General features: G+C 32.9%; 2 protein-coding genes across 3 annotated transcripts; both read right to left on the bottom strand.

Annotated features, from left to right (window-relative positions):
• Positions 1–636: 636 nt before the first annotated feature.
• Positions 637–3093, bottom strand: LOC145642571 (gibberellin 3-beta-dioxygenase 1-like). The gene is made up of 2 exons (XM_081693772.1): positions 2597–3093; positions 637–1201 (listed from the first exon to the last, which is right to left on the bottom strand). Exons 1-2 carry the CDS (start codon positions 3091–3093, stop codon positions 637–639), a joined length of 1062 nt encoding a protein of 353 aa, XP_081549898.1.
• A 7864-nt stretch (positions 3094–10957) lies between these two features.
• On the bottom strand, positions 10958–16096 carry LOC145555617 (protein TIFY 8-like). 2 transcript variants are annotated; one of them, XM_081617361.1, is made up of 6 exons: positions 15846–16096; positions 14721–14902; positions 14184–14629; positions 13997–14087; positions 11772–11985; positions 10958–11293 (listed from the first exon to the last, which is right to left on the bottom strand). In XM_081617361.1, exons 1-6 carry the CDS (start codon positions 15997–15999, stop codon positions 11217–11219), a joined length of 1164 nt encoding a protein of 387 aa, XP_081473487.1. In that variant the 5' UTR covers positions 16000–16096; the 3' UTR covers positions 10958–11216. The 2 variants fall into 2 exon arrangements, with proteins under 2 accessions (XP_081473487.1, XP_081473488.1); XM_081617362.1 differs by having other exon boundaries at positions 15888–16096.
• Positions 16097–17502: the final 1406 nt, after the last annotated feature.

The raw sequence follows: 17502 nt of genomic DNA, 5'->3' as shown, positions 1-17502 counted from the left end.
ATTTTCTTTTATTTCCAAAATATTGAGTACTTATTTTCACAAGTTAAATAACAAGCCAATATAGGTCTAACTTATGTCCCATTTTGTGTCAAATATTACGTTTATGTTGGTAATTTCATTATTGCCGTAGACGTGTTTCTGTTATGTTGTTTCTGATTTTTTTTTCCCTTTTGTTTTAGTTTAATTTTTACGTTTTTATTTTATTTTATTTTTATTTTATTTTTGTCAAAGTAATTAAAACATGTACCTACTAAATATTGTTCCTAGTGCTTACGAAAATAAGTCAAATTAGGAACAACATTTAGAGACGAAGAAATTAGTAAATGATTCAAGATTTTATGATTGCGGGGGATAAACTACAAAAATCATTTTTTGAGCATGGTTTCAACACATTGGATAAGCATAAATTATTAGAACATATAATAATATAATTAAACAAGTAATGTAAGGATAATCAATGGCATACTCAATTTTTATTTATTTATTTATTTATATATTTTTTTTTGACAAGACGCAATGGCATACTCATTTACTTTACCAAAGTACAAATTTAGGTTTTCCAACCCTTTAATTGTAATTCCAAATAAAACCAAGGAAGGAAAACTTAAACATGTCTTTTACTCTAATTTATACTAATTAGCCACTTTTCTTAACAATGGAGAGTGCCAAATCAAGGTACTTAGACTTAATGCTAACATATTCCTTCACCTTCAAAGACCTGAAATAAGGACCGTCACAATTTGGATAATCCAAAAAGGGAGAGACTTCAAAGTCTAAAGGAGGGCCGATGAAATATGCAAAGGATAGCCTTTGTTTTTCATTGTTGACAACTGCCCTATGAATTGCACTTGAGAATCTTGCATTTGAAATTATGTGCAAAAGATCTCCCACATTCACCACTAAAGCACCTGGATGCGGGTCAACCGAGACCCATCCGAGCCCATCTTTTAGTACTTGGAGCCCACTTGTATTGCCACTTTGGTGGAGGATTGTAAAGAGAAAGGTGTCGGTGTGTTGGGCTAGACCCATTGTTTGGGTCGGGTCAGGGCATGTCGGATATGAGTTGAGTTGCAATGCAGTACAAGGGTCTTGATCTTTTCCTTCTAAAATGGGTTCGGGTATGTTGAGTGATTTGAGAAGTAGATCCATGAGTTTGTTACCGAGGTCCTTCATCCTTGTTTGGTACTCTGATATCACTTCACTACATAAAACAACATAAACAATTATTAAGGTTTTGTTAGCAAAAATTAATGATATAAACAATTTGTAATGCAAAAGAACATTTGACTATCCAATATCCTGGTTTCACACTTCTTTTATTAGTACTCACACTAGAGGTATAAATGTAAACCCAAATAAGTGAGAATGCCATTAATAATTATTGAAAGTGTGAAAACAATCTCTCTTAAAGAATAGGTCCATTAATAAAGTTTTAATTTGTTATTAAAAATTTATAAATAGTATCATTAACAACATGCGTGCTAATTAATTCAAAGTAGAAATACTAAGCTAGTTAATTAGACTCTACACTTAATATGACAATTTTAATATTTAGGAAGGACTCCTTTAAATTGTTTCTAATCTATTTCAAAATTATTGTCATTAATTATTGTATGTATTTTGTATCTAATTTATTTATTTATTTTTTAAAGATAAATATCATTCAAATAAAAATATTTTAAAGACAAATGGATTGGAGTGTATCCAAAGTATTGATACATTGAAAAAAAAAAAAAAAAAAAAAAAAAAACTTATTATACTTTTTATGTCATAGTATCTATTTATATAGGCCATATATGAGCACTAGGGGAAAAAATAAACAATAATGTCAAATAATAATCAAGATTATCCCCGCTCAACCTTTTCACATCATCAAAACTTATTAAGTGCATGACATTTAATAAATATCCTAATTTTGCTGACGATTTACCTTTTATTTAAAGTGAGTGTAACAAAAAACATAACTCATTCTGTTCTCGATAACCAATAAATTTTACGGAGTAACTTAACAATTTTATTAAGGTCGAATAAGAAAGAGAAATTCAATGTGAACATACGAAATAAAGTAGTGTGAACACAAGTAAAAATAAATAAATACTCGTATTTGTTAAGGTTATTTTGAGAAATAATAAAATATGAGAAACATATAAAAATAAATTCACACTCAATAGTATGCATGCCTTAATTACTAAGCCGGCCTATGTAGTGAAAATTGTGAATCGGTGAAAGCCTAACTTGTAGTGTATTTACGTAAGACGTAACATCATATCCAAGATACATAATTAATCTAAACTTTGAAAAATAAAATATCTATGTCATATTATTTCTACACTATAATAATATATGCACAACAAAACATTAAAATTGAAACTTGAAATTAATTATATATTGTCTTTTCCAAGTGTACATATATGGACTGTCCAAGTATGCAACAGGTGGCTAGAAATAGATATTATAAATTTATAATTAATATAATAATAAATAAGTGCATGCATGCATGAAAATTTAACAACGTAGTTAGTAACTTATATTAGCAAAGGTGCATGCATGTTAAAATTGTTATAAAAATAGATTTTAATAATAATAATAAGCTTACCAAAAATCTTGGAAATCATTAGGCCAAAGTATCTTAGCATCGTTATTCAAGGAGTCACCCATGATAGTGAACCCTTCATTCCACATTAGCTTGTTAAAGAAAGGAGTGATTCGAGGATATCCGTAGCCGGTAGCTCCGTCGAGGGGTCGTACAACCTTCATCTTTTGCTCGAATGGGAGATTGAATAAATTTTTGGCTTGAGACTCGACTTGGTCGAGTACTTGTTTTGAAATCCCATGATTCGTGACTTGGAACATACCCCAAGTCTCACACGCCTTAAAAATAAGGTTTACAACATTAGGATCGTCGAGATCAATCACTGGGACAGAGATTGAAGACCACGATTTGTCAATGTCACTAGGGTTGATTTTTGGATCATCGTAACATCGTGCCCATGCATGAGATTCGGGAACACTTTTGACTGATGTAAAGTCAAGAGGAACGATAAGATTTTGTTTCACAGGATGATCCTTGTAAGCCTCTGAAAGGATAGGCATTTTGACCATTTTTTTTTTTTTGGTTATAAAAGAAGAAAAAGAAAAACACCTAGATGATCACTAGAAATTTTGAGTACTTTTTTAAAAATAAAAAAAAAAAAAAAAAAATTGTGAGAAAAATTTAAGCTTGGATTAACAAATGTATCTCTTGAAAAGAAGAAGGGGTTGATTAATAAGGAACATGTGGGTTGAAAGGGTGGCGGTAGGAGGTAGTCTATGTCGTATAGTGAGCTTTGGAAGAAAGTGGAGATAATGAGAATTTTTGACAAAACATGAGACAAATGTCAATGGAGGCTTTGAGAGACAAATAGTGTCTCTATTTTTGGACAAAAGTGAATCTCTGAAAACATGTATTTATAGGGATTTGGGCAATCATGTAAAAATTTGTACTGATACACATCCTGTTTTTTTTTTTTTTTTTTTTTTTTTTTTTTTTTTTTTTTTACAAAAAAAAAAAATAAAAAAAATCGCCACGTATAGAAGCTTATAATAGACTGGATAGAACATTGTATGTGTCAAGCAAAAAATAGGAAAGTATAATAATATAATTAACTGTAATAGATTAATTTAGATTTTGTTATCTGGATAGATAAAGATCTCATTTTATAATCTTTAAATGTATCAATAAATCTGTAAATAACTAAATAAGGTAAGATATCAACAATTTTGATTGTATACATTAAATAGGAGATATCTGTATTGATATTGTTCAATGAATAGATGAATTGGAGCTTAATTACATTATGTAATTATTTGATGTAAATTAAATAATACTCCCTCCGTTTCATAATGTTAGTCCCATATACTATTTTGGGCGTTTCAAAAAGTTTTACCCATATTGAATATATTTCATTTATGACTTGATTTTTTTTTTACTTTAATTGATTGTGGATTGATGACATAACTCTAAGTAGGGAAATTTTTACTTTAAATTATGCAATTATGACTTGTGCTTTCCTAATGAAAAATAAAAAAAAGTTAAATAAGGTAAACTAATTATGAAATCTGTTGTACTTTAATGTTAGATTCCAAATATATTTGTTTTCTTATTTTATGTAATTGATTGCATATGAGACTAATATTATGAAATGGAGGGAGTACATCTATCCAAGATGATCTTTTGGATAAAAAATCCAGCTAATCTTTATATGTGATAGATAGAGTAGCCATTTAATGCTTATAAAATTATTCTCAATGATAATTGTCATCTTCCTAAGGCTCCTAGTCCATCAAAACTATACACGTATACAAAATCTTACAAATGACTAGGTAAGCACTTTAAAGCTTATGAGAAAGTATCTTATTTTTCCTATCTTGTTTTGATTTTTCTACTTTTAATTGTATTGTTCTCATTTCTATTATGCAATATTTTAAATCATAATTTTGATCATCAATATTTTTAATTATGTGTCAAAAAAAAAAAAAAAATGATGATATGATATTATAAAACTAACATTGAGATAAATATAACAATATATTACACAACTAACGTATTATGTGAGTCCAAACTCACGATAAGACAGATATAATAAGTTATACCTCGTATTTTTTTGAACATCCCATTTAAATAACTTTATAAAAAATTTGAAATTTAATTCAATCTAATTAAATCTCGACTTGGAAGTAAAAGTCTTTAATTTAAATATTTCATATAAATTAAACTTTTGAAAATTTCATATAGCATATTGGACATATAAGTCATTTTTTCGAATTTGACTTATGGTGAAATTGACTCACCCAATACATTGTGACATATAATATTATTTTTTTTTTAATTTTTTGATATTTTAAGTTTTAAAATAAAAAGTCAAAGTAAAAACATCATTTTAAGACAAGGGGGTGCTTTTTATCTTCCATATTACACCTTTTCATCATAGCACACCATATGAATCCATTCATACAATTTAACAATACTCATATTTCTAATTAAGCAACTTTATTTTTTTCCTACTCAAAAATTAAATTATAAATAATAAATGGACATATGTTCAATGATGTTATTATTTTTTGATTTGTTGCTACAATAAATGAGCAAATAAGAAAAAGAACAGGATTTAAGGCATGACATCATGATAAAATTATAACCGATTCATCTATTTGCGCAAAAATCGCAAAGTAAAATTAATTTGTTGCAACAAATTAGTTTTTTGGTCGCTAAGAAATGCCTCGGGTTATTGCACAAATGGCAGGAGTAAATTCAATTTTATTTAATTTATTTTCTTCTTTATTATGAAAGAAGATACTTTGGAATTTGTACTTGAGGCCACAGTTTCAAACCTTGACTTTCAATAAATGAAAAAAAAAAAGACCCATTGAATGATGAGAGCACCACATGACACTTGGATTATAAACAATATTTAAGTACAACACTTAAATTAACATATATTTCGTATAAAATTGGTAGCAAAGGATTTTGTTAAAAAAAAAGGGTAGTAAAGGAAATATCTTATCAATTGTCTTACCGAATAGATGGTGAATTTATATAATTCACCCAATCAAAGTAAAATTAAATAACGCATTCAAGATAATTTTTTTGGCCCATCAAAATTGAAAGTGAAACTTATTTACGTGCCTGACCATCTTGGAATAGAATCCACTTAGGGCCTGTTCTCATTGACTGAACTCAGCTGAACTGAACTGAACTGAGCTGAACTGAACTGAACTGAACTGAACTGAGCTGAACTGAACTGAACTGAACTGAACTGAACTGAATATTTTATAAGAGAAGGAAATTAGGAGCTGAGCTGAACTGAACTGAACTGAAGTGAACTGAACTGAGCTGAACTGAATTGAACTGAGCTGAAATGAACTGAACTGAATTTCAACGTAAGAGAACAGGCCCTTAGGCCATGTTCTCTTCATATAATATTTGCTGATGAAATTAATTTATCCTACTAAACTTAAATTATTTTTAGTGATTAAAACTTATTAGTTTTTTTTACTATTTTTTTTTCTCCTTGATGTTTACCGATTAAACATTTTTTATACTGAGCGTATTTACACCATTTTTTTTAACTGGAATAATTCTTACTAGATATAAATTATTTTATTCACAGAAAGCCCAACCACCCCAGGCCACCATCTCTTCCCTCAGCCCTTCCCCTCAACAACTCGGATTGAAAGACAAGGTTTAAAACTAGCAGCCTCAAGTATAAATTCCAAAGTATCATTATGTTCATTGTTTATTTTAAAATGTTCTTTGAATTTTGTCTTTAGATTATGGTGCAGTGGCTGAATAAAAATAATTTTTATTACCTTATATTATTATGTTCTTTATTAATATTACGGATGCTCTTTAGATATATATATATATATAAAGAACATAAAGCTGGATTTTCTTTATAAAACAACTATATGTTCTTTACAAAACAGCCATATGTCTATTACATAACAACTATATGTTCGTTCCACCTTTAAAAAAAATTTTGCATGCACGAAGCATCGTGAATACGCCTCCTGGGAATGAAAAAAATTTCATCCCCTCAAACCCCCCCTCCTTCGAAAAACCCTACAAACTAGTCACCTATGCGTAAAATTGTCAACCGCCCTTACCCTATACTTGAATCCCCAGTGTTTGAAGGTTTCGAGGGTAGAGGGAGAGGTACGGTGATCAATAGTTTTTCGAATAGGGGGGATTTCTAGGATTTTTAGAGGGGAAGAGGAGGGGTTTTGAAGGAGGGGAGATATTTTTGTCGGTGAACCAAGGGGAAGGCCTAGAGAAGGGGTTATAAGGAGGGGTGATGGGGGTCTTCTTAGCTTGGTGGCTAGAAAAGGAAGGAAAGAGAAGGCTAGAGGTGGCTGTATGGTGGCCATTTTTCCCTTTCTTATTTAAAAAAAAAAAAAAAAAAAAAAAAAAAAACCTTAGTATATGTATATATAGGTTTTTGTTTTCATTCTCTTATTTCCCTTTTTTAAGCTCATTCTTTTTTTCTTTGTTGAACCAAAGGACCCCTAAGTAAACTTGGTAGAGGGTGATTAAGACTTGAGGATGATATGAGTGTTTGAGGATTGAGAAAAACATGGTGTTGGATAAGGGGTGTGGAGGCAAAAACTCATTTACACTTTTGTTCATTTAATCTTAGTACTACGTATTTACTTTTATTCATTTACTCAATTTGTGTTTAGTTAATTGAATTCCTTTGCTATAGAGTTTTCTCAAACCATTATTATTATTATTATTATTATTATTTTTTAACTCACACGTTTTCACCACTCCTTAAAAAAATAATTATATACACCCGGGTGCAAGGTGCACCCAGAGGTATTTTCTGCTCAAAAATATTAAATGAGTTAAAAATACCTTTGGATGCACCTATTTCAATGTGCACTTGGGTGTATATAAAATGCGATGACTACTCCTTTAAAACTTTCATAAATTTTGTTCTTGATATTCTATTTAAAGCTTTCTTAAATTTACTTGGATGCTCTTTGTTTTTCCCAATTTATTTTACACATTTTTTTAAAGTTATCTTGTTATATATGTCCTTTTTTCTTGTCAGGATTATTTCTTATGACGATTCGTGTTATCCGACCCCAAATCAATTTTGGATAAGGCTTTGTTGTTGTTGTTGTTGTTCGGTGGTAGCGCTTGATATAATGGTTAGCATTTTGACCAAGTCAAAACAATACTTGAATTGGAAAAATTAAGAGTGTTGGGTAAGGTGATGGTTAGGGTGGCCGTTAATTAATATAACGTTTGGATAAGAGCATCTCCAATGGTAAAAGCTAAGGACTTGCTTGCAATTTCAATAATTCCTTAGTTATTAGCTTGACCATTGGATCTAGAAACCCAATTAGCTTGGCTAAGCAAATTAGCTTGAATTAAACTTGTCAAAATAAAATGCTCATTGCACCAATTAAGCTCTTTCCATGCATTTTCTATCCATTAACTATTACTAAGGTAATAGCTAGCCATTGGAGCGAAAAGTAGCTAAAAAGATTCAAATTAACTTGCCATTGGAGTTGCTCTTAGTAGCGTAAGATGTAGCGAGTAGCATTGAATTTTGGTTACTTTTTTAAACAATAAGTATGTATTTTATTATTTCAACCGCTACTTTTCCAAACCTTCATATTATCGTTCGTTACTTTTACAGCTATCCATGTCTATATGACTGCTTAGAGCTACCCGTCACCTCTATTTTTCCAAACAAGGCTTCAAATTATTACTTCACATAATAAAATGCTTGCTGCAATTGACATATAATCGTAAAACATATTAAAAACACATAATAATATTGTTGTAGGAACATCTTTTCATTATGTTGATCAAGTCATAACATAACTAATTTCAAATGCCACATTTATTCCCTGCATATCTCATTAAAGTCATTATTGATCTTTGTCAAAAAAAAAAAAAAAAAAAAAAAAAAAAAAAAAAAAAGTCATTATTGATCAACCTACATCTCGTTTAGATGTAATCCTCAATTATATTTCTACTATTACTTCTTTATTTTCTTAAGTAATTATTTCCATGCAAAATTAATAATACCTTTTTTTTTTCTTTTGCAACAAATATAATTTGTGTTGATCAAGTCTGAACATGTATGTAACACAAAGCATTGGGTACCCAATATTTTGTGCAGCAACAAACTGTATGTATCCTCCAATAAATAATATATATCCTCCAACAAGCTGTATGTATGATGTATCCTCTATCAAATAACACATATCCTCCAACATGTTGTACATATGTCCTCTATCAAATAATACATATTCTCCACCAAATACTACATATTATATATATTTGCCGCAAGAATTTTTGCGGCTTTGATCATCAACTCGACTTCAAATGAATTATACCTTTTTAACATTAATTTCTACTCCATATTATTGAAAAAGAGGGGGGTTTGTTGGTATAGAATATGAATGTGACATTTAACCTCAAAATTGACCACATTTGGTTAAAAGATTAAGGAAAGTGAATACAAGCAAGAGACTATGATGACAAAAAATTGTGATACAAATGAAGGTGGATTATCCCCATTTGCTATCATTTCATTTTTGTCACATTGCTCAAGTATTAGGTTGACTAGTCAATACTTTGGATATTATTAAGGAATTTTCTTAGTATAAAGTTGAATAGAATGATTTTGTGGACCCTAAGATTATTATTGGATAATGCTAATTCTACAAAAGGCAAAATTAATGAAGCTAAGGTGGACCAATAAAATGTTAGCACAACTTGTGTTGTCCACTTCGCCTACAAAAGTGCAACATAACAAGATTAGCAACCATGAAAAAAAAATTAAAGTTTGGCATAAAATGAAATATCTATTTGGCCTATCAATTGCATGAACTAGAAACATAATCATACATTTTAAAGAGAAATTGGAATATAATTGAACTATATGATGGAATTTTGTCATATACTCTCCATATGTATGTTTCAATCTTGATAGACTTTCACTTGGATTTGCTAAATGGATTCTCCTAGGGTAAATGTTTCGTGAAAAATGGTCATGACATGTTTGATCGATAAAAACGGAGTATTTAATTTGCATGAAAACTATTGAGAAGGGGAAGTTGGGTAATTTGATTCTTGTGTTATGTGGAAGTCATATTTCCTAGGTTTCTCTAATCTTTTCTCTTTATAACTAATCAAAGTTACCTAACAACCCAAGATTGTATTCTCGTGATTTTTCCCTTCCGCCATTTTTTAAACCCAACCAAACATCACTTAGTCAATCACATACTCATATTTGATCAATTAGTTGAGACTTTATAAGTTGTGAGGTCATAAACACATTTTTTCATGAGAAGAATCAATTCAATCTTTAGCAGCTGCATCATTCTATCACCATATTGCTCATATTGTGAATAATTTACCACGAGTTTTGATTGTTCTGCCCATCATCAAGATCATATACATCATCTCAAGCACTTGATTCACAAACTCGAATCTTCTACCACAGCGAAATCAAGCAGGCATATGCTATGAATAAGAATCAGTGATTTCAGATGCAACTAAAAACATTGCTGACTTCTGCTTTAACTGAGCACTTGAGAAGACACAAACAATCAGTGTAAAACATGGTACAGCATTGAAAAAGAGAAATCTTCTTATCTACTTAAGAGCTTCTAATGTAGGACAATAAACTATGTCTTAACTTCTCTTTTGTTCTAGGGGGCCTTATATTGAGAGTGAAGGAGACACTAACAGAGGCACAATGGCTTTCCTGAATCATAGCCGCGCCAAATCTGTTGCTGAAGGTACAAAACTGCTGCAGTTGTGCAGAAGCTGCAGTTCCTTTGGCTCTTTTTGAAACTAGCTCCAACGGCGTTTACATTTGCAGGGATGCCTCTGGCCTTGCCAATGGCTATTCTTCACTAGGTAATTTTAGCCAGATTTGCTAAATCAGCAATAGCCTTGTCAACCTTACCTGCCAAACATACAAACAACCACAATAATAACAGTATAAACAGCATCAGACATTCAGACTTGACGGAGGTTATCAGTCATATTGTTCAATGACAGATTTTAATAGAACTAGCCTCAGCAAGTACATCTAAAAGTTTGGACTTAGGAATACCAAGTACTAAGAAAATCAGTGGTGTTCATCGATTTGAATTTTTAGTAGTATGGAGCCATTACCTCGATTGCACAGAGGTCGTTTTAACACTAACACTTTATATCATCATCCAATATCAAATATATTATGGTACCTCAAGACAATTTGGGCTTAACTCTGCAGAAAGAAATGGCAGCATGTCTTAGATACTAGGTCATGACACAATGTGACAACTAATTACAAACAACTGCACAAGGGGACTACCGAGTACTGAGTAAATATTAGTTGTTACACTGAGAAATTCATCACCATGATACGAGGTAATCAGTAACAGTTAGCTTACAGAAATTAATACATGAGCAAGATGGAATTAGTCAGATGCTCGATTTGCATTGAGTTCCCGAGAAGACGATTTAAGGTACTTAATCTGATTACATAAGACCATGTACATAGTTTGCTATTACTAATCCACTTATCTAAATACCAGAATTATAGTCAGCTAAAATCTACTCAGCGAAAACCTTGAACAAGAGTTAGTAAAACTAGCAAGGTTAGACCTACTATCTGCTCATCTACTAGCAAGATTTGTTGCTGTTGCGCCCATATATATCCTCGTCATATCTCCTGCTTTGTTTCGAGGCTAGGTTCTGTTGCCTGACCTGAAGTTCCTGCAGGTTTGGCAATCATCCCACCTGCCATAAAATGAAAGAAAATTATGGATCTATGGAAACAGTTTGAATCTGGAGTACATCTTCAAGAATTATTATATTCTTATGAATAATAATTCATATCCATTATCTTCTCCAGCCATTCAAGATACTGAGATAATGGCACAAGGATTGAGTATTTAAAGGGCCATTATAAAGCATCAATTTCAGCACAATATAGTCATATATAACCTACAATATGCTACGTTGTCACTAGTGAATTTTGATGTGTCGATGTAAGAGGCAAATATATAGTTAAATAATAAGAGATAAAAATTGGATTTTTATGACGGTACAAAAGAGAATTGCTAGAAATTAGAAACGGTGAACATATTGAAGCAAAGCCAATTTGAACCGATTGCCATGATAATACCAAACAAAATCATCAAAGATAGGCTTTGTACACAGCAAATAAACCTACATTTCAACCATCTTCAACTTGATGAAAACTTAATATAATTACCTTGGTTGATAGGGTCCAATCCATGGATGGAATTTGCACCGACTGATAATAGGTTGCGATACTTCTGCACAAAAGAACGGTCAGCAGGTGGATTTGTTTCATGCTCTCCTCTGGGTAAACAATATTCGTTTGTGGTTGTCCTGGGTGAAGCTTTCGGTAAATTAGTCGACCAAGATCCTCCATTTGATGGGGCCATAGCCATGATAACATCTGCCTGTAACAATTTATCACAAGCAAACCATCAGCTGAAGCAATTATACAGGCCTCTGACACAAATTGACAACATAACCATCAACCATACTATCATATGAATGCAATGTGGTAATGTCCTTCGCATATAAATTGTTTTTCCTTTCTCAATTTCTCAATTTATCACTTTTAAAGCTCTGGGGAAGAAATGAAACATTTCTACCACCTCTGCGGCTCTGCCCCATTAAACTACTTCGGATTGGCCATATCAATCTATATTATCTCTCATATACTAAACGCTTTCTCTCTAATGTTTCTCTAGAGTTGCGCCCCACACCCACCTATCCACTTTTTGTCTCAACTTTTTCACTCTCCTCAACCACCCCGCAATTCCCCAGTGTATAGTTCTTATGGGACGAAGGACTTATTTCACTCAGATTAGATCCACATACTATTTTTACGCATTTTTGCAGACAAATGACATTGACTTTTCCTATATCCAAATTCGATAACATCTACAAGGGACAACAGCACTTTCTAAAACCATTACACTAGAATAAAAAGAAAATAATGAATCGATTGTAAGACGTCTGTCATACTTCTCTTTAGGGATAGCAGAGCACCTCACCCCAGATTCTGGAATCTTCTGGTGTCAAATGTTTTCATCAATTGTAAGCATACAAACAAAGAAAAGTACATTACTTTTTCATCTACTAATTCCTCGTATCCATACAACATTACACGTGCTATCTACTTATGAACTGTGATATCCAATTTAAAGAAAGGAAGAATAAAACTATAGTAGATTAGAATATTAGATACAACAACACTTGTTCCTATGCGGCTATGCCACCGGAGGCTTGTTTTCTTTACTCTGGGTAAAACTTACCGATACTAAACTAACTGAACTTGTATGAATTATTATGATCTTGCAAGCGAAATTAAGAAAAAAAGTTTCAAGGTGAGAAGAATAAGACCTAAACAACAATAAAGACGCAGAAGTACAAAAAAAAAGAAAAGACTAGGAATTCCATATTTCTAACGTCTTTGTATAAAATCCGAACCTTCCGACGACATAAAAATTGTAGCATAATAAGGTATGAATAGACAAAATTCCCAACACCCTGCAAGCTAAGAATTTGGAGAAATATTATGTGCAACAACTTTGTTTACAAGAAAAAGCATCCACCACGTCAGACAGAGAAGGCAATTCACAAATTGGTTTTTTGCATAGGCAATTGATTTTGATAGATGAAACCCAATGTTTGAACCCTGAAGTAGTGAAGATTTAAGCTTAACGTTTCATTCAACTGCAAGCATATTAATTCCAAACCTCCATCATTTCATCTTCTGGTAATTATAATTATCTTTATAAAAATTACAAAGAAGAAAAGCAGGATTATTTTACCTAATAAATGGAATAGAAGGTTGAAATGAAAAGATATCCTTCTCTGAATAGCGGATAATTGGTGAATTAGACTCCCCAAAAAAGTCTTTCTTTTAAAGTATTTGACACATGTAAATCAAAAGCTAATCTATGATTCTCAACAGTATAGAAGTATATTTTCATTTCAAAGTTTACACTCAATACTTGTCCAACTGTACATCAAAGAATTTATAAAAATTAACTGCGTATACATGCAGCAGCATGAGTGTCAACATTAACATCATCACAACAGCAAAAACACATTAAATTCAGCAGCTCTACAGCGCACACATCAAGTCCACGTCTCCGCAACAAGGTTTTCCTATGCAAATACTCTTACAATACTCATTGAATAAAAAAGAACATTTTTCCCTAACCTCAAAGACGGTTAATCTTCCTCAAAGCTTGTACACTTTCCGAAGTCTAAATAGGTACTGCTAAGAAAAATTGAATCACTTTGCAAGTTCATTAAATAGCTATAGGGCACCAACAATTTTATGTCCTATTAATTGATGATAGTTACTGTTATTAGTGTACTGAATACATTCTCATAACCAGAATAGTTTACTGAAGAATGTAACCCATTTTAAGCAAAGAAATGGTCACAAACCTTGTTTGGATTAACATCATCGAATACATGGACTTGACCACCATAGATTATAGTCATTTGTCTGCTGCCAGACGTACTTAGTCCCCGTGAACTGCAATTATCAAAGAAATATGCATGATACAAAAGTGGAAGGTGACAAAACACGATTAAAGATTGAATGAGAAAGTAAAAAGGCTTTTCCCCTTACATTGGAGGGTTAGATGGTTCTGGATCAGAAATATGAGTAGCAGGCTTTATGTTGCAACCACTTGGAAGCAACCCGGAAGGGTTTCTCTCAGTAACTGGATTGCTACCAGCAGTGATCGAATTGAAGATACCAGAGCCTTTATTCCCAGTTCTAGACCCTTCATCCGCAGCCAGCTGAGACAAGACTGGTGGACCAGAGCTGATATCCCTCAATCTGCTTAAGGGTGCTTGATACATGAGAGAAGAAGACTTCATGACACAAGCATTATACTGCATGCTACTCCCTCCAACATTCATCGGATTCAGCCTCTCAGAGTTCACAAAATTGGCATTAGTTGTCTGAGACACAAAAGAAGATAGTGGCCTAATATTTTGAGGTACACCATGAAGAGGCCCGTCAAAAGGTGAAAATTTGAGTCTATCCCCACCACTTGCACTACGAAGCATCTGGATTCAAACATAGGCATATATTCACATAAATTGGAGCAATAAGATAGGTATTTGTATACATTTCGAACAAAGAAATGACGACATATACCTTCATCACATGAGAACTCTCAGGAATCATTTGTGGAATTCCCTCTCTTGAAGATCCGGTAAAACCAGAATCCGAATGACTCCGCTTGCTTCCCACAAACCTATTACTTACCTCAGACACGGATAGATCACTTTTTGGACCATAACTTGAAATTCTCTCCAACTGACTACCCGCCTGTTTCTCTGCCATTGATAGTGGGAATCTAATTCAGTTATCTTAGAAAACAATGATAGTGCCCAAGTTATTGAAAAAAATCAAAGGCCACCCACTTTTTAATTTGTGCACATATTCAATATACCTCAGCTTACCAAAAGAAAACAGTCCCAAGAGACGACACCAACCAAGTGCACAAATCACATACCTCTTTTTTAAGGGTGGGGTAGCTACCAACAACCAACCACATTACTCAATCTATTTGTCTGGAACTAATAGGCACATTGAAAATTCGAACTTCGAACTAGTAATGTGACAACTAAATTTAGACGAATGGAGTATTATACATCATAGTGATCCAAAACTTGACACTGGTATAAAACAAGGTCTCTCAGCTTGAAATCGGATTATAATAAATACACTATTTAGAGGAACAACAAGCAAGTACTATAATTTCTTGAATTTAAAAGGGACAAAATTTTAAAAAATGTAGAGCCATAAATTAACTTCAAATTTCTTAAAAATACAGAAAAACGCCCATAAACCAAGTTGAAAACAGAAATCAAAATGTAAAAAAGTTGCCCACAAAAATGCCTTCAACAAATAGCAGGAAAAATGAAATCAAGCTAACTAAAGATGAAATCAATAAAAGATAAAATTCTGCAACATACCCAACAAAATACATTCAACAAATAGCAGATAGAAACAGAAATTAAACTACAAAAATCAAGAAATATCAAAATCTGAAATTGCCCACCAAATGCATTCAATAAATACAGTAGCAGATAGAACCAGAAATTAAGCCAAAAAAAACTCTAGAAAAAACAAATTCTGCAAAATGCCCACCAAAATGCATTCAACAAATAGCATACAGAAGCAGAAATTAAGCTAAAAAAATCTAGAAACATCAAAATCTGCAAAATGCCAATAAATCAAAATTTAAAAAATTAAAACCAAAAGATGGAAGAATACCAGAGAGAGGAAGAGAGACAGCGGGAAAGGTGGGAGCTTTACCACCAAGAAAGTCATGAAAAACAGCAGCAGGAGTTTGTGTTGGTGTTGGGTTGCTGTCAGAAGCGGTGATTTTAGTGGGGTCACCTGTCACCATCATCGCCATTGTTGGCATTTCATGTTCATCCTCCCATAATTAATACAGAAATTGTAGAGAGAGAAAGAGAAGGGGTTGATTTGATGTGATGTAAAAGGGCAAAGACTCAAAGAGAGTGAACCCAGAAGAGAGTGACGAAGTAGAGAGATAGAAAGAGATGAGTCCAAGTAGTCAAGTGTTATAAAGGCAAAGTTGCTGTTCTTTGATGTCTACTACTGTGGTCACTGGGGTTATGTTGTGATCTACGGTTGCAATACCGTGACGACGCTCTTAATTTTAAGCGGGTTTTGATCATTGACACGAACTTGACATTATAGTATTAATGACAAAACACAAAGTATGTAATTACTCTATCGTCTATACACAATATTAGAATTTAGTACAACAATACAAATAGGAAAAGCTATCATACTCATCAACCAATAACAAGTGTTTTAGGAACACGGGTTTGGTGGACCTATGATAGGTCTCGGGTTATGGTACTTGATACACATGATGCTAAAGGCAATGGAGGAAATATTTGATCAATTGAGTGAAAAAGTTAAATGAGGTTTGTTTTTAATCACAATATCAAGTTTATGTCAATAATTGAACTTAATTTTAACTTTAAAAAAAGAACCATAAACACAAGAATGATTGCAATAGAAAAAGTCATAATAGCAAAACATAATTTACAGTTTCTTGAGTCTTTTCGTTACTACCATTCAAATATCTACTAGTAGTAATAACCAAAACATTGATGCAAGAAAGATGTTAAAAAACAGGTGTGTGGTGGAGTTCATCCTCCATAGAATCGAACAGCTCCTGAAGCTCTAGAATTTTAGCATCACACTTGGCCTTAGCCTCCTTGATGGCCTGCTTAAGCTCGGAAACATTGGCTACAGATTTTCCAGGACGGGCTTGCTTCTCAAGCTTGCGAGTTTTCCATGCAGCATTCAGAACATCCCTAGTCCCTACCTTCTGAAGTCTCTAACCAAATGCAAAACCGGTAAAACTGTCTGCAGGTGCACACATCAGCAAACTGGTGATAGCTGTGTGCACAACACTACGTCGCACAGATTCATCAGGAATCAGAGTAAAGTGTTCAACGGCCTTAATGAACCCCTTGACAGTAAGGAAGCTCTGGATCAGCTCCTCTTTAGTCCAGCCGTCAATCTAGAAGGTCTGAACTCGAAGAGGCTCCAAGATTCGGCGCAGCTCAGGGCCAAGATCAGTAGCATGGCCAGGCAAATAGGGAGCCGAAGGAGTATTAGCCATTATCACAAACCAGAACCAAAGGTAATAATACTAAGTGATACTCACAGATGAAACAGAATCTGCACAAAATAAGAAAACAAAACAGTAGTTAAAAACAGGAAGGGTGCACCTCCTCATAATTAAAATAGTTTAAACATGTTAAGTGATAAAATATTAGATAAGAGGTTCCCCAAAAGACCAAAACCGCGCACAAGTCAGCCTAAACCCAGCTAAACATCCTAGGTTCCGTAAGAGTGGGAGAGGGAGGGAGGGGGGGAGGGGGGG

Source organism: Chenopodium album, chromosome 8 (genome assembly GCF_948465745.1).
Source record: "Chenopodium album chromosome 8, dcCheAlbu1.1, whole genome shotgun sequence".
Taxonomy (NCBI): Eukaryota; Viridiplantae; Streptophyta; class Magnoliopsida; order Caryophyllales; family Amaranthaceae; genus Chenopodium; species Chenopodium album.
The sequence above is the reverse complement of the archived record's forward strand: the minus strand, read 5'-3'. Positions and strand labels throughout refer to the sequence as shown.